Source organism: Periophthalmus magnuspinnatus, chromosome 23, assembly GCF_009829125.3.
Source record: "Periophthalmus magnuspinnatus isolate fPerMag1 chromosome 23, fPerMag1.2.pri, whole genome shotgun sequence".
In the NCBI taxonomy this organism is placed as follows: Eukaryota; Metazoa; Chordata; class Actinopteri; order Gobiiformes; family Gobiidae; genus Periophthalmus; species Periophthalmus magnuspinnatus.
The window spans coordinates 3,407,867-3,435,733 of record NC_047148.1 but is presented as its reverse complement, the minus strand read 5'-3'; the positions used below and the strand labels follow the sequence as shown (position 1 = coordinate 3,435,733).

The 27,867-nt window shown below is 39.7% G+C and overlaps 1 protein-coding gene across 2 annotated transcripts in view; it reads right to left on the bottom strand.

Moving 5' to 3' along the window:
* Nucleotides 1–619: 619 nt before the first annotated feature.
* The window catches only part of ahcyl2b (adenosylhomocysteinase like 2b), a 114,084-nt gene continuing 86,836 nt past the window's right edge, over nucleotides 620–27,867 (bottom strand). Inside the window, exons 7-17 of one of the 2 annotated variants that reach the window (XM_033989271.2) lie at nucleotides 23,947–24,053; nucleotides 21,939–22,055; nucleotides 21,721–21,784; nucleotides 20,664–20,752; nucleotides 20,505–20,575; nucleotides 19,220–19,314; nucleotides 12,918–13,016; nucleotides 11,319–11,387; nucleotides 11,142–11,220; nucleotides 5,695–5,815; nucleotides 620–5,138 (exon numbers count right to left, since the gene is read on the bottom strand). In XM_033989271.2, the coding sequence (XP_033845162.1) occupies nucleotides 5,132–5,138; nucleotides 5,695–5,815; nucleotides 11,142–11,220; nucleotides 11,319–11,387; nucleotides 12,918–13,016; nucleotides 19,220–19,314; nucleotides 20,505–20,575; nucleotides 20,664–20,752; nucleotides 21,721–21,784; nucleotides 21,939–22,055; nucleotides 23,947–24,053 (918 nt within the window). In that variant the 3' untranslated portion in view covers nucleotides 620–5,131. Of the gene's footprint in view, nucleotides 5,139–5,690; nucleotides 5,816–11,141; nucleotides 11,221–11,318; nucleotides 11,388–12,917; nucleotides 13,017–19,219; nucleotides 19,315–20,504; nucleotides 20,576–20,663; nucleotides 20,753–21,720; nucleotides 21,785–21,938; nucleotides 22,056–23,946; nucleotides 24,054–27,867 lie in introns of those variants that run through there. The other variant, XM_033989272.2, reaches the window with a different exon arrangement.

Sequence of the window (27,867 nt, the reverse complement as noted above, 5' to 3'; positions counted from 1 at the left end):
GTAACATCTTATAATAACTGCATTTTTAGTATCTTTAATAGAGACTTGACAGTGCAGGCTTAGTAACCAATACCCTGACACTAACGCTTTAATAACTACTTGATGAAGTGGTGAGGGTATCATTCTTAAAGGTACTATGTTACACAAAATTGCCTCTTGTGAGTTTTAAGCCAAATTATAATGTTGCCTTCTCAAAAACATATCTGGAGTTGTGTATTTTTTTAAAATTATTATTAATCTGTCTATATCTCCAAAACACAAAATACTCTGCTCCACCTTGCGATGTCATGAAGCAGTAGTTTTCAAGTTAACACCTACCCTTTACCTTTGGACTGGTAATTCCAGGGCTGAAATTATCCAAGTAATTCTACTGAAGGTGTATGGAGTTTGAAAACACAGTGGAGCACTTCCTGTTTTACCACATGACATCACAAGGTGGAACAGTGTTTTCTATTTGAGAGAAGAACTCAGCCTAAATATACAGGCTTTGTGTGTTAAACGTGTTTGCGATGACATAAATGAAATACCAAGGGATTGAAACAAAGGCAGAGCAGAGGGTCACAAGCAACACAAGATCATAAAAATGAAGATACAAAAAACAAAACGACGCACATTTTTTACATCTTTATTTGTTGAGATTACAGAATTGAATTATTGCTCATCATTTACTATTATCACTAGCAATATTTAAACATAGGGTTTCTGTAACAACTTAAACAGGTTTTTGAGAATCTGCCATTTTGCCCTTAGTAATTCAAACAAATACAGAAGTTTTTTGATCTTCACTATCCTTCCTATATTTGAACAGTTGTCTTATTTGTATAGTTTATATACATGTACAATGCTGGTGTATCCCATGCCCCTCCGCACAAAGTTGGAAAGATCCTGAGGCAGCTGTTAACGATGCGACCATTACCTACAAACATTTATGTACCACACTGAGAACGAAAAGAGCTCTGAGAAAATATTTAAAAAATCCTTCCAAAATAGGGCCACACAATATGTTTCAAAATGATCATTAGAACAAGATTAGATTATAAGATCCACATTGAAAGAAAAGGAATATTGCAGATATCACATTGTTTTACTTACAGAGCCTCTCTTGTCTCCATGGAGCTTTAACTTCTTTGACTGGAATGTTCCACAGTACGGCATTAACTTTATCTAGCTGCATGGAGGCAAGCAGGTTTTTTCAAATTACAAGTCAGATCTGAAAAGAAGTGACCCTGCTCACAGTAAGAACACATGCTATTCCATGGTATTTCTTAATTTAAAAAAACAAAAACACTTGTGCTTGAATGTATAATTTAATGCCATAATGTGGAATTATTCAGGCAGTGCAATAACAACTTTATGGAGCCAAGAATGTGATAAAACCTTTAGCAGAAAGTTACATAATACACCTTTAAAATGAAAATGCATTAATTCAAGATGTCATGTTATTGTCTTCAACTGTAACAGGCTCTATGCACAGCAGCCCTCTAACGAGATCACTGTGTCGCAAAACAGTCATTTTTATTAAAATCGTAAAACATAAAATAAACAACCTATTAAAATTCAAATTAATTAAAAATAAAGACTCCCCAATTATTTTCTATATGTAGAATACTTCACTTTGTGGTGTTGTTTAAATATTTATTATGACTCAAAATTAGCAATAGCATTGAGAAGCAAAAATCCCTTTCTAAACACGGAAGTGTCCTCTAGTGAAGTATTTGTTTTATTTGTGTAGTTTTTAACATGTTCTTAGTGACATGCACCCGCAGCTCTCTGTTCACTGCCCGATCTTTTAGTGTCACTTGGCAAAAACCCCAGAGAGATAAAACTGGACAAGAATCAGTGACGATTACAGTGAGGTTCCTGTGCGCTGTTGTGCATGGAGCCTATTAGCCCAGTTTTGATTGTGTTTTTTGTCTTTTGACACACTTGGCTAGTAACTAACACTCTATTTTTACATTAATTGAACTAACCAGTATTCTCTAAACAATTGCAAAACTGTTCTCACAATATTGAACAGTTAATTTAAAGTTTTTGAAATATCACCTTTATCCACATACTGTGCAGCCCTAATACAAAAACTACATTTTTCTGGGTGTATCATGTTTTACACTGATACTACCAATTAAAATAATTTACAACAATTTACACATTATTTTGACATGAAACCCAATTCTTGCCCCAAAAGCCAAATTTCAAATTGTGTGGCCAGTGAAGTGGTAATTTTAACACAACACTGGCCTGGAATTATTACTTGAACACACTGTGGTGATCTGGCTGTTTTTTTTTTTTTATTTTAGCAGAGCTGTGAAATAATTTCTTTCACTGTAATCTGTAATCTGTCTCTCAAGAGATCATTATTAAAACATTCATTCTTATAAAAGAGAACTGAATCTTAAGACAAATAGCAGGAGGGTTACATACTACTTTGAAACAGCACATACACAGCTGGGACGGTGAAGTGATGCTGCAGTGAAAGTTCAAGCCTTTATTTTGGAGTTTGAGTTCATGCATAATGTGTTAAATTGTTTTTTCTAGCTTCACTATTTTGTGGCAGAATACTAAAACCCTGTATGAACCATGGCTGCACAACACATACACTAGATTACAGTTATGATGTAATATGGAATAAAATGTATTTCAATAATATTACAATCGGCACTCAGACTTGAAAGATTAATGTAGTAGTTTTAGAAACGATTAGACCTGGTTTAGTCCTTATTGGATTTGAGCTGACAAATGTAGTAAGGATACAGAGTTTGGAAGGATACAGAGTTCGGATGGGAAAAAAAGTGACAAAATTTGCTATTTTTGTTTTTCAAATCTGGATTCAGTTCACAGTCACTTTCTAAACATATTCAAGCACATTAATAGAGAATCTCAAACATTTGGCAAGTTTTTATTTTCTCCATAAGAACATTATACATTTGACTCTGTGACTATGTTGGATCCTAATTTGAACTCATTGTATTTGGATAATAAGAAATGGAGGGAAAAGCAGCCGGGATAAAACTCTGGCGACCTACTCTACCAAATATCTCTGTTAACCCTGTATAAATGGGTCACCTTGGGTCAAAATTTTACATAATATCATTAATGCAATCCACACAGTAGTCCCACACTCGCACATATTTGGGTCTTATATTCTGCGACCCTGGCTTAGGATAAATGTAATGCATGATACCAATTTGAAAAGTGATTTCTGGGTTAAATAAAGCAGCAGTTTGTTGTGCAGAGGTTTCTGCAGCAATTTGATTAAAAACCTTTAGGAAAAAAAAGCAAGTATTGTCATGAACCACAGTCACAGTCAACCATGCAAGGAGCTAGTATATTCTACCCCCTTTAAATTTTATCTTTTGAGTACCAGACACTTGTGTGTGTGATGGACAGTTATCGCACCACATATTGAAAACGTCTTGAGTACCATTATGGCAGCAAAGTTTGTGTGCATTTGGTTTGTCTAAATATTTTGTCACAGTATTCTTAGTGAGCAACTTTTTTTTTTTTTTTACACAGATAGATTTAAAACGCAAGTATTTTTTCGGTTAAAAGTCAGGACACAAGATGATGTAAGAAAAGAAAAAAGTTTAGAAAAACATGTTAACATACAAATAAATGTTAACCCCTGTTAAGTTGAGCTCCTGTGTGTAACACTTATGGTAGAAAGTAAGCATTACTTAATTGCTTCGCGATGTGCGATAAAACTGTAGACCGCATGGCTCCAAGTGGTTTAATGCGCTGTAATCATGGCTATAAACTGATGTCTCAAGTGTGAATATAAAAAGCCTCTTCTATGGCTGTAAATGTCAAAATATTAGTATTATATTATTAGTTATTTCAGTATTTTAAATGAAGCTAGTCCCTACGCTCTACTCCCAGCAGTTGAGCATTTGTTTATCTGTTGCTATGGTGGTGTCATGGTGACGGCCGCAGAGCAGTGATCTAGAAGGTGATTTGGCTATTGCTGGACTACTTGTACATTACGCACCGCAGTTAGCCATTGGAATTCTCACTGACCATGGTATAAATAGTAAAAGCTGTCATAGTTTTAGTACTAATGTGAAATACTGGTAACACTATATGATAACTACAGCCTAATTAGCCTTATTTAAACACAGACTTAATTCATAATGAGTACATTGTTTATTAAGAATGATTCAGGCATAGTACCTACTTAAGGTGTTAGGAGTCTATTTTTTCCATTTTTTTGTATTACATACATACTGTGTGTAGTTACTAATCCTGAATCATTCTAAATTAACTGTTTGTTCATTACAAATTATCTTTGTTCTGCTTAATTAGGCTATTAAAAGTATTAAAAGTATGGTTGTTAGAAAGTGTTACCAAAACACTTTGCATGGCTTGAACATTGGTGTAGACGAACCAAGATGAGATCATTTAACCTGTTTTGAGTTTAGTTGAAAAATTACAGGCTGGTCTATGACAAATTAAACATTTTACAAGTTAAAAAAAAAAGTTTAAAACATGAATCTCAAAGAACGAAATAGGAGTACTGATATAACTGGACCCTGAGATCCTGGCTAGTCCCTCCCACTACATTTAGCCCTGCCCTTGTAAAGTTACACAAAAAAAAAACAAAAAAAAACGAAACAACAAAAAAACATGAGTAGAAAAGATAACAGGAAAAACATGTCTGACACTAAATCTTCATAGTTTATCTTCATTCACACTAAATTTTAATCATTGGATCTATATAGTTTATATATTTAGCATCATTAATGTTATTTTAATAGTTAATAAAAAATCTGGCAATGAGACGTGAGAATGGAGGCAATACAAACAACTTGACGAACAGATGGGACTCTTTTGGGGTTGGCAAAAAGAAATTTGAAGTTGGACACAGACAAAGTGAAAGGTAGGTGAATGGTAGGAGCAGCTTCAGAAAGTTACAGTTATAAGAAGAAGTGTGATCAAAGTTTGAATAAATTATAGATTCTGCCCCAAAAGGTCATGGAGAGGTCACAGTCCCCCTCCCCTCCCTATCCCGCCTGTGTAAAAGCAGATGTGTTTGACTTCGTTCTTCCAGTGGTCTTTAGTCTCCTCTCTCCTCCTCCTCGGTTATATGAGTCTGTGTGGTTTATTGAATGGTGCGATTCCCCCCATCCAACTGTGTTTAATACCTGAAAGACAAAAACAATAAACAAGGGGTATCCATAGAAAGCATCCTTTTACCAACTGACTGACCCACTGATCAACAAGGGCTGCTGAGAATTATATGGATATTATACTAGTAGGCATTAGTAGTAGCTGATTATTTCTATAGTTGATTAGTCACATTGATCCACTTAGCTGTCGCAGCCAAATATATCAACGATACACTCAAGTACAATTACATTCTTAACTCACATATCACCAATAGATGCTACCTACATTACTGCTGTCTGATAGTGTGCTAGTTCTGGCCTGACAGAAGACCAGCGAGCACAAAAATCAAATCAACTTAAGGATGGTAGCTTTAAAGGATTAAACATTTTAGGGAAAGCGGTTTAGAGAGTGATCTAAAATACTACAAATACTACTACTTTATACTTTAACTTAAGCACAAATTTAGCAGCAGTACTTGAGCTTGTAAATGACGGTAAAAGTAAAAGTTACATGACAAAAAAGCAAATTTCCAGTACTCCTTTCACCACTGTGCATTTCATTATTGGGGAATTGCAGTAGTGTTATTCTTACCTGTAGTAGTTTGGCTTGAATGGCCCATTCTTGTTCAGGCCCAGATACTTGGCCTGTTCATCACTGAGCTCTGTCAGATGTGCGTCAAAAGTGGGGAGGTGGAGGCTGGCCACATACTCGTCTGCAAAAGAGAGACATGGTTTAGTATTCAGGAAGCAGCTGAAGATAATAAATCATTAAAAGGAATGGAGCAGAGTCACCGAGCATTGCACCAACGCCTCTCAATATTTATATAATTCAGGCTGTATTCCTGCTGTTTTTCTTTAATCAATATGTTTCTTCTACACATTTTTATTTCTATGGCTAAAAGCTTTTATAAGAAGTACATTCTGGTAACAATGAAAGCAACTATAGTTTATATTCCTAGAACTAGACCCTATTTTCAATATCAATATTAACTTTGCTGCCCAGCTTTGGGAAAAAATAAATCCAATTTGCAAATGTATCTTTTCAAATCAGGATTCAGTTCACAGTGCACAGTTTAAACACAACCACAAATATGAAGTGGCATAGTAGTATAAAAATCCCATGTTTTAGGCACTTTACATCAAGTAACCACTCGCCCATTCAAACACCAATTTATACAACAGTGTACAGAGACACTGGGGGCAAGGTGGTTTAAGGTTCTTGCCCAAAGACACAATGACAGTATTCATTTGTGGGAGCTGGAATCACACAACGACCTGTGGGTCAGATTCACAGTGTCGATAGTGGCCCTGACAACCTTCGGGAAACACACCCTTTACCAATTGAGCGACTGTTGCCCCAGCTTGTGTTCTATAAAATGTGCATTTGTTATGTAAATAATCAACAACTTTGCTTTTGGAAATTACAAAAATACAATTGTGATTTTGATTCAATTTTGATTAACTGCCCAGCCCCAATTAGCCTAGATTAATAGACAGATCTGTACATAATGTCATCCATCCACAGTATTATTATTGTGAATCATCACCTGTACAATACACGTAGAAACCTTGTTGGATTCATCCAAAAACAATTTATATTTATTTATATATATATATATATATATATATATATATATATATATATATATATATATATATATATATATATATATATTCCTCTCATTGCATTTTATTAGCAAATTAAGGGCATTCTGTTTCTCCATGTCTTTTACACAATAAGCATCTACAGCCTCCACTGACAGACTGACCTATATTCGTGTTCTCTTCATCGCTTTCTAGTGTGCTCTCGTCGACTGCATAGGAACAGCACAAACACAAGTGACAGGAAATATGGCAGGACCACATGCACTGTTACTTCACACAGACACACAGAAACAATTCAAGTGTGTAAATCTCTTCCTCAGCCTTTCAAATCCATATCAGATGAGTCGGTGTGGTCTAGATAAATACAGTAAATGCACTTGGCCCCCAGGCATTCAGATGGAGCCAAAACAGCGTTACAATTGCTTCCTGTACAGTTCCTCACCAGTGGAGGATCAAACAGGCACCAGATTGAGTAATTCATCTCAACTAGTGTCACATGCTCCGCTTTTCATTTCAGTTTTGTTTTCATTCATGGGCTGAAAATCTCTTTGTTGTAGTCAAAGTATCAAATAAATCAACTCAAATTATTAAAGGTACTATATTATGCAAAATTGACTCGTGAGCTGTCAGAATGTTGTTTCCTCATCAAAACATACCTGGAGTTGTGCTTTGTTCTGCTCACACATACTTGGAGATGTAGAATAAATAATAGGGTCAAGGGTTATTCAAAGCTCAAAATGCTCTGTTCCACCTCGTGATGAAGTGTTTTTCATTTTGTTTCATTTTAGTTTTCATGGAGTTTAAAACCACAATTGAGCACTTACACCACCAGTTATCTTTCTGATGGGGAAACAACATAATCAGAAATATAGTGTGGGCCCTTTATGTTAACAATTATGGATTTTTAATTTTTTGTTTAACCAGGAAAATCCTACTGTAATTTACAATCTATTTTCTCTGTTAATAAATAATGGTTAGGCCAGTCCTCTACAGTTTTACACATTTTCTTTTTCCCCATGTCCCCATTTGAGCACAATGTGTCTTGCCCCAGTACAGATATATTGTATATGAATTGTTTTATTGTTTGATAATCAGGAAGTTTGTGTTAGAATGCTACATGGAGTTAGTTTTACTGTCACAGAAAAACTCTGGTCTCTCAGAGTTGCGTTCTGCGTCCTGATTGGTTAATGGACATGCCGTGTCTCCTGTACAGTACAGAATGTGTTCAGCCAAATTTACATAAATAGCAGTGTGACTCTGAACACAAGAATGTGTTGGACGCCTCTAGTTGGACACTTTTGCATTTGAGGACAAACACCTCTGAAGTGCGTCATGGACGCTCTGGACGCACGTCATCTTGATGCATGTCCAGAGCGTCCGTTGTGGTCTGCGAGTGTCTTCGGATGTTTTGGTTTCCTTGTGTCTTTGTGAACGCTGCATACCAGGTTGAGAGAGTGACTTTAAGGTATTTATTACATAAACCCCACCAACAGAGGCGATCAGTTCTGTGGCGGCGTGTCTGTGACAAGTCTTAAAGACTAGCTGGTGCGCCCAGCATAATTAAGTCACTGCTAGTTTGTGGCTGATGTCTTTCTACTTGCTCTGGATAATGATGTCGTTTTGTCACTGGAGAATAGTCTCTGATTGATTGATGCTGCGCATCAAAAGCCAAAAGGTTCAGCTTTTTCAGCTTTTGGATGCACAAACAGAGCATCTGACGCCTGAATGCTCAACGCCACATTTGCACCTCTCTGACGCTTGAAAATGCACCACAGAAACGCAGTGTGGCCAAGACGCGTGTCCACGAGAGCCTTTACATGTGAACTCCACATAAAGAAGGAAGAAAATAACATAAGGACGACAGCAGCAATACGTTTTAACAAGGATACATAAAGGGTTGTAACTGTTGAGTGGATGAAGTCTGCTTTAGCTTTGTGGATCAGTGATTGCAGAAAAAAGAACATTATGCGACATTACAGCGGAGTGGCGCCAGGATGAAGAGGCGCAGTGAGAGCAACGGTGAAATACAGAGTCACTATTAACCATTTCTTATGTGTTCACCCTCGTCGGTTGATCATTAGGGCCCAAGCCTGGGACGACATCCTGGCGAGGGACTCATTAACCGCGTCTGGAGCCCGGAAAATGGCAAAAATCGCAATTCTTGGAATATTTCAAAAAAAGATTACTCTTTCACACATTTTTTGTTAGAAAAACGCTGATACAGCGTTTATGCACATTTCAGACCTGAATGCAATGATATGCAAATCTAGGTGTTTTTTCACAAAATGGCTCTCTAGCGTCCTCTTCAAATTTCCTTTTCAAAAATTCATAGAAGACAATTGCCGCTGGTCTTGGACTTGTGGAAAAAATTCACATCGGCCTCACTTGTGATGGGGCACAATGTGAGAAAGACACATGACTGTACCTTTTATAGTTGAGGAGATTATTATACTTACCGCTTTGAGACCATTTTTGACCCCCTGAACGTTAACGAAAAGTCAATTTTATTGTACTGAAAATTCAAGTTTGGCAAAAAAATCAATCAAAATACATTACGGCAATGAGAGAACATTTTTTATCATTGTAAAATTGCTCCAAATGAGCTAGACCCATGTGGGATTATAGGCTACTCTGTTTGATTTTTTAAGTCATAAAATATGGGTGTGGCCATCCTGCAAAGATAATTTAAAAAAGTTTTAAAGTTTAAAGTTTTAAATGGCACGTCAACATGCAGTGTCCAATTTCCCAGCATTAATATACATTTTGTTAAAACTGTTGATCTGAACAAAAATCATATGCAATTTACATATGTCAAATATTACATTGCTCCACAGCGCCCCCTTGAATATTTGAATGGTACTCAAAAAAATTACTTTGTCACAAACAATTGAAATTTGGCATGGACATTCCTATTGCCATACCAAACAAAAAAAGCCAATGAGAATCTACTTGTATTTGCAAAGGTGTTGCCATGGCAACGTCTGACATTTCTTATTGAAATACATCGGTTTTGGTTCACTGGGATGAAAGAATTTAGATTGTCATAGAACACTGAAATTTTGTACACGTATTCCACTCATCATACAGAACAAAAAAGCCAATGAAGACATGCCTCTATTTCCAACCGTGCAAGCGTGACAATGTCAAAAATGCTCTCATTGGAATGAATTGAGTAGTATTACTGAGATGCTGATTTTGGGGGGAGGGGCTATGTAAGGGAGAACGAAAGGCTTGCAGTTTTAATTAGACCCGAGCCTGGGACAATGTCCCGGCGAGGTTTCAATTATTCCCTTTAAGGACTGAGCACATTATAGACTGAGCACATTATAGACCAGTATAGCTCGCCTAGACTTTTATTCTTTTTTAGCCATGAAAATCATGTTAAAGGAAGTATCAGAATGTACTGCATTTTTTCCACAACTTCCTCTATTTTACATATCCATCCGTATTTTTCCTTTGACGCATCTAATACCTGACTGGGAAATTCCCTGCGGCACCTGCGCTCTAGTTCGTCATCTTTGAGGGACAATGTAAGCAGAATACCGTAATGACAGTAAAATATTTAAAGAGCCCCATGCCTCTGTTTTGAGATGCCATTTGAATTTACATGAGAGCACAATTGGTTGCAGAGTTAAGGCATCTGACACTATAGGGTTAAAGGAAGGCAAAATTACCAGAAGCGAGCCCATATATATATATATATATATATATATATATATATATATATATATATATATATATATATATACACATACATACACACACAGAGATATATAGATATATATATATATAAATGGGTTACATGTGTTAGAAGCAGTTTGCAACAAGGCCTGAGCTAGACTTGGTCAGGAGTACATCAGTTTGAGGATGTTTTTGGTTATTTGGGGCAACAGTGGCTCAGTGGTGTTGGTCCCCCAACCCGAAGGTCGGAGGATCGAGTCCCGCTCAAGTTCTGTCGTTGTGTCCTTAGGCAAGACACTTCACCCACATTGCCTAGTATGAAAGTGGTGTGTGCTCGAATGATAGGTGGTGGTCGGAGGGGCCGATGGCGCAGATTGGCAGCCTCGCTTCCGTCAGTCTGCCCCAGGGCAGCAGTGGCTACAATAGTAGTTTACCATCACCAAGTGTGGAAATGAATGAATAATGACTATAGTGTAGCGCTTTGAGAGGCTTTGACAAGCCTGTAAAGCGCATTACAAGTGTAAGGCATTATTATTATTTGGGTATAGTCTAGTGCAATGTAGGTCTGTCACAAAAATTAATATATCGACTCTTAACAACTAAATACAAAACACATCAAAATTAATTGCAATTATAATTTTTTTTATAAATGGAAGGCAAAATGTTGTCCAATTTATATGATTCAGTTCAGTATTGACAATGTTCAAAACAGTATCTAGTCTATCTCAGCTAAGTAGATACCACCCATCTTACCCATCTTCTTGGGCAGCAGGTACACGTCCTGTTTGTAGCGACCCTCGGGGGCATTGTAGAGTTCTATCAGAGCCAGCGCCTTCACAGATACAAAGACAGACCAAAACAGCAACAATTTCAATTTTAGTTTTTTAGAAAGCAGCATTTTCTTTCAGTTGTACTTAAAAGCATTTGTACCTGAGTAGTGGCAGTGATGGACAGCACAAATGTTGGCACAGTGGAACAGCTGAGGTTCAACAGTCGACCCTGAAAAATGAAACACAGTACATTATGAGTAAATATTGAAAATGAAAATGTGTTAATGACAATTGCAAATCCATTAAAATGCCCTGTACACTCTACGTTTTTACAATTTTCAAACCATCAGGAAGACCTTGTTCATTTTAATCCGTTTGTGGCGGTACAAACTTTGAACTTTTTTTTTAAGGCTGTTGATAACATATCATTTCTTGACTGCAATGAGTTATAGTATAGCCCATTAAGAGTGCACCAGCCACTTTTCTGGGTTTGCAATAATTAAAGTACTTTATAATTAGATGTAGATAGAACACGGTGGTCTGATATTTTTAAACCCAAAAGCAATATACTGTCCGGGGGCAAAACAGGTTCTATTCTACATTAAAATAAAATTGGGTACATGGCATTTAATGTTTGTCAAGTTACTTTGCCTGCATAGTAGTTATGGTTTATGAATGCTACACTGTTTTTTCAAGTTCCTTAATTACCGTATATCATTTGATTATTAAAAAAAAAAAACATTATTGGAGCATTGTACAGTATAGAAACCCTCTTGTCCTATTAACATGTAAAGCAAAAGACCGTACAAAAAGATACTAACTCTATACTAAAAAAGATTCAAATTTCTATTCAAGTATAGTCTGTGATAATCTGAAGCAGAAGTCTTGAATTTGGTCTGTTAGACTGCTCTCGTTCTGTCACCCCCTCTTCATAGTTTAAACGTAAACTGGTCATAACAATCATGTCTTTCATTACTTTTATGCTAAGGTTGAGGTATATGTTATTGTCCATGTGGGGAAATCTGCATTTGACCCACCCTTCAATGTCTGCCACTCATAGTGTTGGGCTCCAGCCAAATGAAGCTCATTGAGGCTATCAGTTATAGGGGTGAATTTGGAGCAGAGTTCCATATTTGGAATTCTGACCATGAATGTTATAGCAACCAAAGAGCCAATCTGGAGTGAGGCTGTTGAAGATAACACCCCTTCCTGCTTGCACCGCTGGTTGGGCAGGGAACGGGCAATAAGTAATGCCGTCAATCAAACCTGTTGCTAACGCTCATGGGAGCGGCATCGGTGAAAGAGGGCAGCCCACTGGTCAGAGTATGGGCTCACCGGAAGTGTTCATGCAACCAATGCTCTATTTGGAACATGCCGGCTAGCAGGTTAGCTATGTCCATTTGTATCGCCTATGGGTTAGACCTGTTGGTGGCAGGTGGCACCTAGGCCTGAGCAAGGCTTAGTAAGGAGTACTTTAGCTGGACGATTTTAGCTATTGTGCATGTTTTTGATTATATGATAATAGTGTAATGCAATATAGGTCTGTCATGATAATTGATATATCGACTTACCGTTCAATAAATCATAGATGGAACAATAATTTTTGAGGGTCAACATTTAGTACTTTCCTTTGTACTGGGGGGAATCTTGATATTTTTTGCACTACAATAAGGCTTAAGTTGTGAAGAATAAATTACTTGCATGACTCATTTTAGACGCAAACTACTAAAGCATTTCATTCTGTTGTCATTTCATTCACCTCTGCCAGCAGGACTATCCTCTTGCCATCGGGCCAGATCACATGGTCCACCTGTGAGCGCACTCTCTCCCAGGTCAGCTCTGGGGTCCGGAGGCTGGCCTGTGGGGACAACAGAATTCCACACATCAACACATGTCATTTAACCAATCATTTTGAGAAGACATCGTAAACAAAATATCTTTAAACTATTAAAATCAAATAGTACTTGCTGTATTGTCTTTGGTTTTATATTGTGTGATATTTACAATTTTACACTTAAATCCTACAAGACTTCAATTCAATTCAATTCAATTCATTTATTTTTGTAACGCCCAAAATCACAACAACAGTTGTCTCGAAGGGCGTTCATGTTTTGGTTGATGGGGGAAACCGGAGTACCCGGAGGAAACCCATCCAGACACGGGGAGAAACATGAAAAACTCCACACAGAAAGGCCTGGTGACCCGGGGATCGAACCAACCTTCTTGCTGTGAGACATGAGTGATGGCACTCAGTCACCGTGCCGCCAAGACACAAAAAACAAAACAACAGGAAGAATCAGACACAACAAGAAAAATCAGACACAACAGGAAAAATCAGACTTACATCCTACATACCTACCTACCTACCTACCTTGCCTTATTTGCTGAAACCTAGGACAATTAGTCTATCAGTTTTGAAACTAGATGGTAAATGGCAGTGGTGGCAAGAAGTACTCAATTCTGTTACTTAAGTAAAAGTAAAGGAGCAAAAAAAAAACAAAAAACAAAAAAAAACTAAGTAAAAGTATCATATGATATGAAAAAGATCTACTTAAATAAAAGTATTTAAGTACTGGTTTGAAAATGTACTTGTACTAATGTACTAAGAGTAAAAAGTCAAAGCATTTCACACAGATTTCGGGGTCTTACAAGAATTTTGCTGAATTGTGTTCCACAGAAACAACTGAATTGATGTTTTTTTGTTTTTTCTCAAATTATGAACGTGTTAAAAATAAACCCCTCGATGTCACAATCCCTGTCTGTCCTGCCTTATTGGATGTCCTTTCCCGTCCCTCACGTGTCTGAGCCTGGAACTGGGCGGAGATCTTGGCTCCTCCCTTGCTTGGTTCAGTTCATGTTTTTTCCTGCTTTTTACCTTGCTTACCGGATACTTTTTGCTCCTCCCTTGGACCACGGCAAACCCCTCGCTTTCGCTTCACCGTCTGATCTACCGTCATTTGCCTTTTTACACTTTTGTAAATAAACACTCTTAAAACTTCCCCGAGTTCGGTCTTTTTGGTCTCTCATGCCTAACGTTACGACAGAACGATCTGGCCCATATGGACCAATCAGACTCAGGGCCGGATCAAAAGCTTCGCCAGGCATTTACGCATCACAGAGTGATAATTGGATAACACGAACAAACAATCCAGACCCTGCTCGAAGATAACCACACCACGCAACTCGCACTCCCTCCCTCGGCTCCCGCCGCCTCTGCTGCCACCACCGGGACCATGGTGCTGCCCGGTCCTCTGGAGTCGAGGGGCACAGATCCAGACCCATATTCGGGTCAGCCTAACCTCTGTCGGGGCTTTCTCTTCCAATGCTTGTCCATGTTCCAATAACGTCCAGCCCGTTTTACATCTGACGTGGCCAAGACACGTTATATTTGTGGATTGCTGAGGGGGAGGGCACTTCTCGAGCACTTCGTTAGACCAGATAACCTTTGATAATTTCTTGAGCGAGTTTAAACTTGTCTTTGATCTCCCGCATTATCAGGCTGACGCCACTCCCGCCTGTTAAGTCTTGCTCAGGGATCCAAGTCTGTGGCAGATTATACAATCGAGTTCTGGACATGGGCTGCGGAGGTGGACTGGACGAACAGTGCATTAAAGGATATCTTTTTAAAGGGACTCAATGATCGATTGAAAGATGAACTGGTTTCTCGCGATGAACCCTCCCTGACCTGAGATCTTTGATTTTGCTAGCCAACTGAATTGACACCCGCTTGCAGACGTGCCAGAGAGAGAGAGACGGCATTCGCCGGTTCGGACCGAGATGCGCTTCTCTTCACCACCCCCCGAGGAGCCTATCCAGCTGGGTCGAGCACGCTTGTCTGCCGGGGAACGTCTGTGACGCCGCCAGGCGGGGGAATGCTTATATTGTGACAAACAGGGACACTTTCTTGCCACCTGCCCGGTTCGGCCAAAAGGGGGCGCCCACCAGTAGCACTGGGAGTACTGTTGGATACCAGAGAAAAACAATAACCACTTGAACAACCCCTTACAGCTCTTGCTCTTAATGGGCTGATTTTAGCCAGAGTTACGCACATCACGGAACCCATCACTCTTGTTTTGTCTGGCAATCACCACGAGACCCGACGTTTTCCCATCATCTCCAGCCCTTCGTCTCCGCTTGTCTTGGGCTACCTGTGGCTAGGTCCGGGGAAAGGTCTCGGAGTGGAGTTCCTAGTGTCACGCCCACTGCTTACAATCAGCCCTGTCTCCCGCAGGGGGCGCCAACTCTATTCTTAATCCTTCATCAGACACACCGGATGTCTTCTCTATACTGGAGGAATACCACGATCTCAAGGATGTTTTTAGCAAAAGTTGGGCGCTCTTGCTTCCTCCCCACTGCCCTTATGATTGTGCCATAGACCTCTTGCCTGGTGCTCCCTTGCCTTCCAGCTGCCTTTATAACCTTTCCAAGCTAAAACGAGAAACTATGGAGCAGTACATCCGAGATACCCTGGCTGCAGGCATTGTCCGTCCGTCCTCTCCTGTGGGCGCAGGTTTTTTCTTTGTGGCGAAAAGGATAAAACTCTACGTCTATGCATTGACTACAAGGGCCTCAACAACATCACCGTTAAAAATGAATACCCTCTTCCTCTCATTGACTCCGCCTTTACACCACTCCACGGAGCCACCATTTTTTACAAAACTTGACCTGCAGAACGCATACCACTTGGTGCACATAAGGGAGGGGACGAGTGGAAGACTGCCTTCAAGACACTATTGGGACACATCGAGTATCTGGTCATGCCTTTTGGACTAACCAATGCCCAAGCAGTCTTCCAGGCCCTTATCAATGACGTCCTTTGAGATTTCCTGAACCGTTTTGTCTTTGTGTATCTTCACGACATCCTGATCTTTTCGCAGTCCCTGCAGGAACACCAGTAACATGTACGCCAGGTCCTCCAATGTCTTCTCGAGAATAAGCTCTACATCAAGGCCGAAAAGTGCGAGTCCCGCGCAGACGAGGTCAGTTTCTTTGGATTCATCGTGGAGCGTGGACAGGTGAGAGCTGACCCTGAGAAATTAAAAGCCGTGACTGATTGGCCGATACCCAATAACCGAAAACAACTCCAGAGGTTTATTAGTTTTCCAACTTTTATAGACGGTTCATCCAGGACTTTAGCCGTGTAGTTTCACATCTCACCAGACTCACTTCTCCTTCCAGACAGTTCTCTTGGACCCCCGAAGCCCAGTCCGTCTTCGACAAATTGAAGGGCCTCTTCACCTCCGCTCCGATCCTACATCAGCCTGACCCCTGGGAGGCTCAACGCAATGACCCCAATCCAGCTAATGGCCCACCTGGTACTCTTTTCGCTCCAGATGCTGGACGTTCCGAGGCACTGGAATGGATCCATAGCTCTCGGTTTGCCTGTCATCCAGGAGCTAATTGCACACTCTTGCTGTTGAAACGCCATTTCTGGTGACCTACCGTCGACAGTGACACCAGGGCTTACATCTCCGCGTGCCACGTGTGTGCCAGGGGTAAGGCCTCCCATTTGCCATCGTCCGGCCTGATGCATCCGCTTCCGGTCCCGAAGCGGCCTTGGTCTCATGTTGCGGTGGACTTCGTCATGGGCCTCCCGCTGTCTCAATGCAACATGGTCATCCTCACCATCGTCGACCGTTTCTCCAAGGCAGCCCATTTCATCACCCTGTCAAAGCGTCCGACCGCCAAGGAAACAGATGACCAGATTATTAATCACATATTCCAGCTGCATGAAATTCCCTTGGATATTGTCCCGGACCGTGGCACCCAGTTTACCTCCCAGGTGTGGGAGGTGTGCTTTCTCTGAGGATTTGGGCACATCTGTCAGCCTCACGTCCGGTTTCCATCCCCAGTTCAACGGACAGACTGGGTGGGCAAACCAGACTTGGAGATGGCGTTGCGATGTGTGGTATCTTCAAATCCTTCTGCCTGGAGCACATTCTTACCCTGGATCGAATACGCACACAATTCCCTATTGAGTCCGGCCATGGGTATATCCCCATTCCAAGCCTCCCTTGGCTACCAGCCCCCACTCTTTCCGTCGGAGGAAAAAGACCTGGCGGGACCGTCCATACCTCACCACCTTCAACACTGTCGCAGAGTCTGGGGCAAGACCAGAGCTGCACTACTCCAATCGGGGGCTCGTACTAAAACAGCTGCAGACCGGCACTGTACTCCAGATATCAACCTGGTCAATTGGTTTGGCTGTCGTCCAAGACCATCCCGCTCAAGACCAACTCCCGGAAACTATCCCACCGCTTCCTGAGGCCATTCAAAATCACCAAGATCATTAATCCAGCCGCTGTACAGCTGCAGCTTCCTCCGTCTCTCCACATCCACCCTACTTTACATGTGTCCCAAATCAAGCCCATCCGGACCAGTGACCTTTGCCCTCCTGCCGATCCCCCTCCTCCCACCCGGGTCGTGGATGGTCACCCGGCTTTTACCATTCGGTGGCTCATCCATGTCAGGGGACCTCAATACCTGGTGGACTGGGAGGGGTATGGTCCTGAAAAGTGTTCTTGGGTGGCTAGGGCACGTATTCTTGACCCTGAATTGGTCAGAGACTTTCAACGTGCCCATCCGGATAAGCCTGGGGGCTCCTCACCAGATCCGGCTCCTTGGACCAGCTCAGCTCTCCCGTCCTAGACCCTGCTTCCCTGTACTGGTACTGTTCTCCCCGTCTCTGACTCAGCTACTCACGTTTCTCTCTTGGACCACGGCAAACCCCTCGCTCCCGCTTCACCGTCTGATCTACCATCATTTGTCTTTTTGCATTTTTGTAAATAAACACTGTTAAAAGTTCTGTCTTTTTGGTCCCTCGTGCCTAACGTTACGACACCCGGCCTTTTCAGTAGGTCTCAAACAATAATAAAAAATGCTTTCCACTTTTCAGTCCTGTTCAAAAATGTAATGGAGTAGAAATAACAGATACCTGCCCTCAAATGTAGTGAAGTAAAAGTAAAATGTTTCCACTTTAAAATGTATTTAAGTAAAATTTGTAATCATGGTACTTTCCTACTTTTACTTCATTATGTTCCACCACTGGTTCTGTAGCAATGGCATGACAATAATGGCAACATTAAAAATAAGCTCAAAAGTTGAAAATTACATTACGTTGTACTAGTTATATACTGTCAAATAATGTTACAGCCATAGTCATACATGTATACGTCGGTGCAGGACACTATTACTATTAATCTCTATTTCAAAATCAGTATTCAATGTGATGCCTTTTTCCCATCTGGAAATACCTGGATGTACATTTTGAACAACAGTCATTTTTATTCTCTGACTGAAAATTGCAGCCATATAAGATGATAACTTAGGTTAGGTTTTAATAACTATAAATCTACTGTTGACTGGCTCATATAATATAAATCAGTCACATTCATGCCAGTTACCATGACAACAGCAGAATCTCAGAGAAGACAAAGGGGAAAAGTAGTTCATTTTCACCTTTCATTGAATCTACCTTTTTAATTAAAAGTGTAACTAATTTGCCACAGTAATTTCCAGAGTTTATATTGTGTCCATCCATACAGACAGTAATGGCACCAACTTTCATTTTTGGATTCACTTATTGCTATAATCTGAAAAGGTGGATAGTGCACCTTTTAAGGAGGAAAGTACACTTGTCTCTGTGCAGATGCTTTGTCTAAAATGTTTCACAGTATATTGTATCCATCTTACATTTATTCAGTTACAGTTACAAGCTCAAAAAACATAATAGATACGCTTATTGATAACGAATTGCTTGCGAATTCCAGGCAAAGTAATAACATCTCTACGGAGACAAGTAGGTGACATACTTTCCAGAAACGTTACATAATGCACCTTTAAGCAAACCTTACTCAAATATACAAAAAAGTAAAAGAATACAGTTGCTATGGCAATGCATGTTTGTTTGTAGGGGAAGGAATAGCAAATTTATTGGTAAAAGCACCAATATAATCAAATGTATTAATTTAGAGTAACCGCCTTGACAGAAAATGACACAGTGGAAATGGCTGAAAGAGGATGTAATCTGGACAGGAAAAAACAAATCCCATATTAACTGACCACATCAATCTCAGTGTTGGAGTGTCCCATGTTACAGACGATGCAACCATTTTTCATTCGGTCCAAGTTCTCCCTCACCACCACATTCTTATTTCCTGAAAGAAGCACAAAATGGTTATTACAATGGCCAAAACCTATATTTAAAAGGCCCATATTACACTATTTTCTGATGTTACTGATGTTGTGTTGTTTGTCCTCATCAAAAACAAACCTGGAGTTGTGCTTTGTTTCATTCACATAAACCCTGCATATTTAGGCTGAGTTCTTCTCTCAAACAGAAAACATTGTTCCACTTTGTGATGTCATGTGGTAAAACAGGAAGTGCTCCACTGTGTTTTTGAAATCCATACACCTCCACTATAATCATTTAGATGATTTCTGCCCTAGAATTTCAAATTTCTACTGAACTAAAGGTGAAAGGTGACTGTTGATTGAAAACTAATACTTCATGACATCACAAGGTGGATCAGAGCATTTTGAGCTTTAGAGATATAGGCAGACTAATAATAAGGTAGGCATGTGTAAATGAAACAAAACACAAGGCATGTGTAAATGAAACAAAACACAACTCCTGGTATGTTTGAGGAGGTAACAGCATTATAACATGACTAAAAGCTCATAAAAGTAATTTTTGTGTAATATATATCAAATGAAGAAAAGTACAAAAAATGGAAACGCAAGCCACCAATAAAATATAAACAATTCTTCTGCATACAAAGACTTAGGGGAGTGACTGACAAGTGGTTTAACCAATCAGTTAAAAATAAATCAAAATTAGTGCTGCCATTTCAGCAAAGTACCAACAGTTTGAGTTAGTGAGAGAAGTTATGGATTTTGTTCTGAAAGATACTGAATGAGATGCCATAAATGGATCTTATTGGTCCCATAAAATATGACATTCAAACTTAGACTCTTGCCTGTTGCCTATTAATAATAATAATAATAATAATAAAATCATAATCATAGCAACATGATAGAGGTAACGCCAGCAGAGGGGTAAAATACTTAAATGTCACACACAACAAAAATGTATGATTACACCAAAAAAATGTCATAAATAAATTCAACGGGAATTCCTTTTAACAGCTTTAGGATCAGTGGACAATGGCTTTCTTACAATACTGGATTTCATAAAGGAAGATGGAAAAGATGGGTTCACGATTAATTAATTTGCTTTTATGGATGTGAAATTTTGCTAAAATAATAAAAAGATTAATTATATAATATTTCCTATTTTTCAAGTGAAAAAAAAAGCAAAAGCAAAGCAAACAGCATGCCTTCTGACCTGTGCATGTGATGACGATGTCCACTTGCCTGATGACTTCATTAAGTTTGACCAGTCGGAATCCGTCCATACTTTAGTTTTAAAAGAAAAAGGGAGTTAATGAATTTATTTCCTTCTATACGATACGAAATTGTGTAAATAGTTTATAAATTAACGCACCAGGCCTGCAAGGCACAGATTGGGTCGATCTCTGTGACGTACACAATGGAGCCCATGGCTTTAAGAGCAGCGCAGCATCCTTTTCCAACCTGAGAGAAGAGACATGTTTGAACACAAAGCAACACTGTACATTTCACACTATGTATAAGCTGATATAATATTAATAACGCCCAATCTAAATCTGGACTAAATAAGGTCTGAAACGAGACTAAACCAGGAGAAGAGCAACATTTAAAGAAGCTGAAGATTTGATGCAATTATATAATACAAATTAAAATAACAATAAAAACACAGTATTGACCTTATTCTGCCCCGGCCACTTTTGCCTCTAAATGCTACTAAACCACGCTTTCTTTGTAGTGCTTCCGGTTAAGGGGAAATCCCACTCATTTCAATAGAGAACCTGAGAAAAGTTTTGCCATTAAAATATGATATAAAGTAGGTTGATTTGTGTAAAATGTTCATGCGACCAATAAGTCAACACTGCACCGATTCTCTAGGAGGCTTTGTAGTCCTTATATAACTTGTTTGCTGTTAAGCTTGGCAGCCCCATGCAAAATAATATCACCGAATGATGATGGCGGTGCCAATGACAACGCCAAGAATAAGGTGAATAGGGCTAGGGCATATATCATGTCGCCAGTGATAATAACAGCGACCGTGGAGAATCTGCAGAGGCTAAAACTCTAATGAAAGACATGACAACTGGAAGCAGTACTTAAATATCCATAAAAAGGTAAGTTCTCTCTCTCCCTGCTCTATCATCCATCCATTTTCTTCCGCTTCGGTTCGGGTTGTGGAAGCAGAAGTCGGAGCAGGGAGACCCTTGTGTTTTAGTTTTTTTTTTTTTTTTGAGTGATGCAGAAAAGAGGGAGCCACTGTGTGAATGGTCATGTATGTTGGCTGTAGCTCTATCATAGGACCATCATACATCAGTTTGAGAAACACCAACTTAACACTGTATATATCACATCATAATATTTCTCTATGCTTTCACAGGGCACATGCAGTTCCCTTTGATTTGAAAAACATCTAACTACCGTCATATTATCCCTACCTCTCCGTATCCACACACCACCACCTGCTTTCCTCCGAACATGACATCAGTGGTTCTCTTGAGGCTGAAAACCAAATCATACAGTTCATTTCACCGTGCCTATCAGTGTAATATTGAGTCATACCACATACGACAGGTTTGTAAAAGCCCTGAAACGTTAATAGTGCCAGATAAACATGTGTGATTCATGTTTTAATGAAGACACAGGACTGACTCACCCATCCAGGATAGACTCCCTACAGCAGTACAGATTATCAAACTTCTGCTTTGTCACAGAGTCATTCACGTTCATGGCAGGAACACACAGTTTCCCCGCTTTGGACAACTGGTACAACCTACAAACACAATAAGGGGTCAAATATTATTTACTTCAGACTAAGCTAGATTTTATTTATATTACCAAACTGCATTAGTAGTAGTACTGTAGTAGTGTTAGTGTTCAAAGTATATTTTATGATACTGTAATTGTTCAGTTTAGAGGCATATTTTTAATCTTTAAAGGACCCATATTATGCTATTTTCTGATCCATGTTATAATGTTTAATAATCGGTTTAATAATCGGTTTGCAGCCGAGTGTGAAGCGGCTGGGATGAGAATCAGCTCCTCCAAATTCGAGGCCATGGTTCTCGACCGGAAAAAGGTGGTTTGCTCTCTCCGGGTGGGTGGTGAGTCTCTGCCCCAAGTGGAGGAGTTCAAGTATCTCGGGGTCTTGTTCATGAGTGAGGGAAGGATGGAGCGTGAGATTGACAGGCGGATCGGTGCAGCGTCTGCAGTGATGCGGTCGCTGTATCGGTCCGTTGTGGTAAAGAAGGAGCTGAGCTGGAAGGCGAAGCTCTCGATTTACCGGTCAATCTACGTTCCTACCCTCACCTATGGTCATGAGCTCTGGGTAATGACCGAAAGGACAAGATCGCGGATACAAGCGGCTGAAATGGGCTTCCTCCGCAGAGTGGCCGGGCGCACCCTTAGGGATAGGGTGAGGAGCTCGGTCACACGGGAGGAGCTCGGAGTAGAGCCGCTGCTCCTACACGTTGAGAGGAACCAGCTGAGGTGGCTCGGGCATCTGCTCAGGATGCCTCCTGGACGCCTCCCTAGGGAGGTGTTCTGGGCATGTCCCACCGGGAGGAGGCCCCGGGGAAGACCCAGGACACGCTGGAGGGACTATGTCTCTCGGCTGGCCTGGGAACGCCTTGGGGTCCCACCGGAGGAGCTGGAGGACGTGTCCGGGGTGAGGGAAGTCTGGGAGTCCCTGCTTAGACTGCTGCCCCCGCGACCCGGCCCCGGATAAGCGGAAGAAAATGGGTGGATGGATGGATGGATGTTATAATGTTGTTTCCTCATCACAAACATATCTGGAGTAACATACCTGTTTTGTTTCATTCACACAGGTTTAACTCTCAAATCCTGCATATTTAGGCTGAATACTTCTATCAAGAAGAAACCACTTCCTGTATGTAGTAACACAGGAAGTGCTCCACTGGGTTTTTAAATTCCAGACACCTTCACTCAATCATTTGGGTAATTTAAGCTGTTAACTATTCCTTCATGACATTACACAGTGGACCAGAGCATTTTGAGCTTTGCAGAGAAACTAATAAAAGGGGTTGCTCAAACTCCAGGTATGCTTTAACAGCATTATAAAATGACTTAATACTCACAAGAGTAATTTTGTGTAATACAGGACCATTCATGATTTTACATATTCTTTTTTTATTATTATTATACTGTTGCTGTTCTTTTTCTTTTCTGTTGCAACACTGAAATTTCCATATGGTACATACAAAGGTTCTCTTGGGTATTCTGAGTTTAAATTTTGAAAGTTGAAAGCAAAGGGATTATTTGATTTCATGACAGTTACAATAAATTATAATTGCAAAAAATGAAAACAAAATAATTCTCAGCAGACACAGAGTCAGTGGATCAAATGATTTCGCAATGTTTGTTTTGTTATTTTGAATTATCTTTAATAAACATAGTTCTGTTGTAGCCATATATATAATGGCAGCAATTATCATCAGACAAACCACTAACCACCCTTCACCACTAGATAGAGCAGTTGCCACATAAAACATAGCCGCAATATCCTGCTATTGTATAACTCATTTTCAATGTGATTATAGCTTTATTATGTAATTTGAAATAGTGACCAAAACCATACGCAGTGAAACATTTGGACTACAAACAGAACAGAAAGATGGGATTAAATCATAGAAGACAGTTTTTACCTGTGCACCCCGGTAACACTCTCCTCTACAATGCCCTTGATCTTTTTGAACATATTTGGATACTTTTTGTAGATCCAGTGAGTAAGATCTCCGCCATCATCCAAGATCTTACAGAAAGAGGAAGACAAGGGGAGTAAGGTCAGATGAGGTCAAAATGGGAGCAGCAGAGGCAGCTCATAAACAGTATTAAGATAAACAACATGTTGCACAATATCATTATAAAGGACAATAAAGCATACAATTATGAGTAGGCACTGTGTCGGTGCAACAATATAAAGAATGATTCATATATTTTCCGATGTCTTCATGTCAAGACAAAAGGGTCGGACTTTGCTCTTTGAAATTTTAGTATTGTGACAACACTACTATGAAACCAAAGACGATCTCGATACCACAAAATATTACAGATTCTGATACCACAATGACAGTAAAAACATCTTTATTTAGACAATAGAATGCCATTTTCAACATTAAATCATAGTACTTTGTTTTACATTATCATCTGGCCTTATATTCCTCAGTCATCCAGGCAGGTTCCATAGTGGTCCATGGGCGTATACTAGTCTATGTGTTCTTATTTAGGAAAGGTTCGTTACTGTCCTGTGAATGTGACTTTTTTTAGTATCGATACTTGCTGAAATAAGTATCTAGTTTCAATATTATTTCTAGTATTGATTAGTATCTGATTTTCAATACTTTTGACAACCTTAGTTCCCTGTAGACCTTTAACTACAATTATTTTGACAGTTGATTAATCTGAATATTTTCTGTGAATAATTGTTTAGCAGCACAGATGTTTCATGATGTAAGACCCACAAAGCTAAAGTGGGGCTACTTGAGGACAACTTCATCGAATTTACATATTTCTTGTGGCATTTAAAATTGAAGCCATTACTGCTCAGCATGAGTCATTGAAAAACTCCTCTCTCAGCACATAATATGGTTTTGAGTCTGTTCATAGTCGATAAATTTGTTTAACAGTGGCGTATGAGTGAGTGCGTTGGTAGTGTCAAGGGGGCTGATGGCGCAGATTGGGGGCCTCGCTTCGGTCAGTCAGTCCCGGGGATGATGCACTGTGTGCTTTGGGTGTCATGAAAGGTGCTATATAAATCCAATGATTAATCAGTTAGTTAATTAATAACTAATAAAAAGTGAATTAACTTCTTTCAGTCATAGTTCACCAGTATGTTAAGGCAGATCTCAACTTTTTTCCCCACTAAGCTCTGTCTCACTCCGAGTACGCCCTAACTTGTAAAATGGTGATCTATAAAAAAGTATGCTGGTACCTATTATCTATTCTTCTTCTTCATCATTATCGTTATTAAAAAGGGTGTCCATAAAGTCGCTTTACAATTTAAAAAATGTACTACAAAAGCAATTGATCAGATATCTTATCTCAGACTTGTTCTATTGTGCTCAGTGGTCTCCAAAATTTTGTACCTAATTTAATAAACCTCTGTTACACGATCAACATTTTCCTTAGATGTTCTTGGTCCCCCACTTTCTCCTTCTATCCAACACTGTCCCTGTCTCCATAAATCTTTTGTGCCATACACAAATTAACAGTGATGGTGGATCTATTCCATACTTTGTTCTGTAGTTTCGTTGAGTTTGCATATCTGATTTTGTCTCAATAAACCATGATAAACATTGTCCCCTCTCTTGAGAGAGTAGCCATTTCTTTAGGGGTTCATTCAAAAGGATGTCTTTTTAATCAACCGGAGGCCTGACGTACACAAATGCAATGTAATTAAAAACATTTAAAACCACTGAGTACAACACAACAAGTCAAATTCATATATCTTATCAATTGCCTTTGTAAATCCCCAATTCCAATGAAGTTGGGACGCTGTGCAAAACCTAAAAAAGAATACAGAATACAATAATTAGCAAATCTGATTCAACCGATATTGAATTGAATGAACTACAAAGACACAATATTTAATGTTCAAATCGATAAGCTTTATTGTTTTTATGCAAATATTCACTCACTTTGAATTTGATGTCTGCAACACGTTCCAATAAAGCTGGTACACTAAGCTGGTGTTACATCACCTTTCCTTTTAACAACAATCAATAAGTGTTTGGGAACTGAGGACACTAACTGTTGAAACTTTGCAGGAGGAATCCTTTCCCATTCTTGCTGAACGTACAACTTCAGTTGCTCAGCAGTCTGGGGTCTCCATTGCTATATTTTGCGCTTCATAATGCACCACACATTTTCAGTGGGAGACAGGTCTGGACTGCAGGCTGGCCAGTCTAGTACCTGCACTCTTTCTACTATGGTGGAAATTTAAGTATAATCATATTGTGTCTTGTTAATGTCTGGTCTGGGTCTGACAGACACAGACCAGACATTAACATGTGTGAAGGCTCTGTCTCCATCCCACAGGAAACTCGCTGTTGTTCTACCTATCTATGTGTAAAAGTTAATTATCTAATGGGTGTGAAACAAACGTCATTCTGCTTTGTATGTAGCTTTGTCATTCTGGTATTAAAATAGTCAGAGCTCAGATGCTCAGGTGGTGGTTTAGACTTGGACTTAGAACTTGGAGGGAGACTAGGGGAGATGCTGAAAGGCTGTCAGTCTGTGGCCAGGCAGGCCTGGGCCCTGTCCTGTCTGCATCTGCTATAAACAATAAACCTTTTTTCTGTTTTTCAAAACTCACCAAGCGTCACAAATTGATTACTTTTCATCTAGAATTATAATTTTTCCACAACACTACAAAGCCACGCTGTTGTAACACATGCAGAATGTGGCTTGGCATTGTTTTGCTGAAATAAGCAGGGATGTCCCTGAAAAAGACATCGCTCGGATGTCAGCATATGTTGCTCCAAAACCTGTATGTACCTTTCAGCATTAATGGCGCCTTCACAGATCCTGGTCCTTTTCCTCTGTGGCTCGCAGGACACAACGTCCATGATTTCCAAAAACAATTTGAAATGTGGACTTGTCAGACCACAGCACACTCTCCCACTCTGTGTCAATCTATCTCAGGTGAGCTCGGGCCTAGAACGGTCGGTGGTGTTTCTGGGTGTTGTTGATAGAAGGCTTTTGCTTTGCATGGTACAATTTTAACTTACACTTTGAGATGTAGCAACAAACTGTGTTGACTGACAATAGTTTCCTGAAGTGTTCCTGAGTTCCTGAGCCCATGTGGTAATATCCTTTACACATTCATGTGTTTTTAATACACTTGAGGAATTGAAGGTCACGGGCATTCAATGTTGGTTTTCGGCCTTGCCACTTACTTGCAGAGATTTCTTCAGATTCTCTGGAACTTTTCATGATATTATGGACCGTAGATGATGAAATAAATTCCTTGCAATTGTACACTGAGAAAAGTTGTTCTGAGGCTGTTGGACTATTTGCTCACGCAGTTGTTCACAAAGTGGTGAACCTCGCCCCATCCTTGCTTGACTGAGCTCACCTGTTTCCAATTAACCTCTTCACCTGTGGAATGTTCCAAACAGGAACCTCAACTGAACTTCTTCAATTTTCCCATTCTTTTGTTGCCCCCGTCTCAGCTTTATTGGAACATGTTGCAGGCATAAAAACAATAAAGTTTATCAGTTTCAACATTAAATATCATGTCTTTGTAGTTTATTCAGTTCAATATAGGTTGAAAAGGATTTGCAAATCATTGTATTCTGTATTTTTTTTAAGTTTTACACAGCGTCCCAACGTCATTGGAATTGTGCTTGTAATTAAATTTTAAATTGTTAAAGAGACTTAATAGAGACCCTGCATTTTCTTTTAATTATACAGATGTGGAATTCATCTTACAAAACGCGAAATCTGCTCCGTCACTTTTTTGTATTTCTTTTGTCAATTTCAGGCATAATAAACGTCTGACAGAACCAACTGTGTTTCTCAGTGCTAACCAAACGTGTTAGCTTCTAATTGACACCAATGTTGGC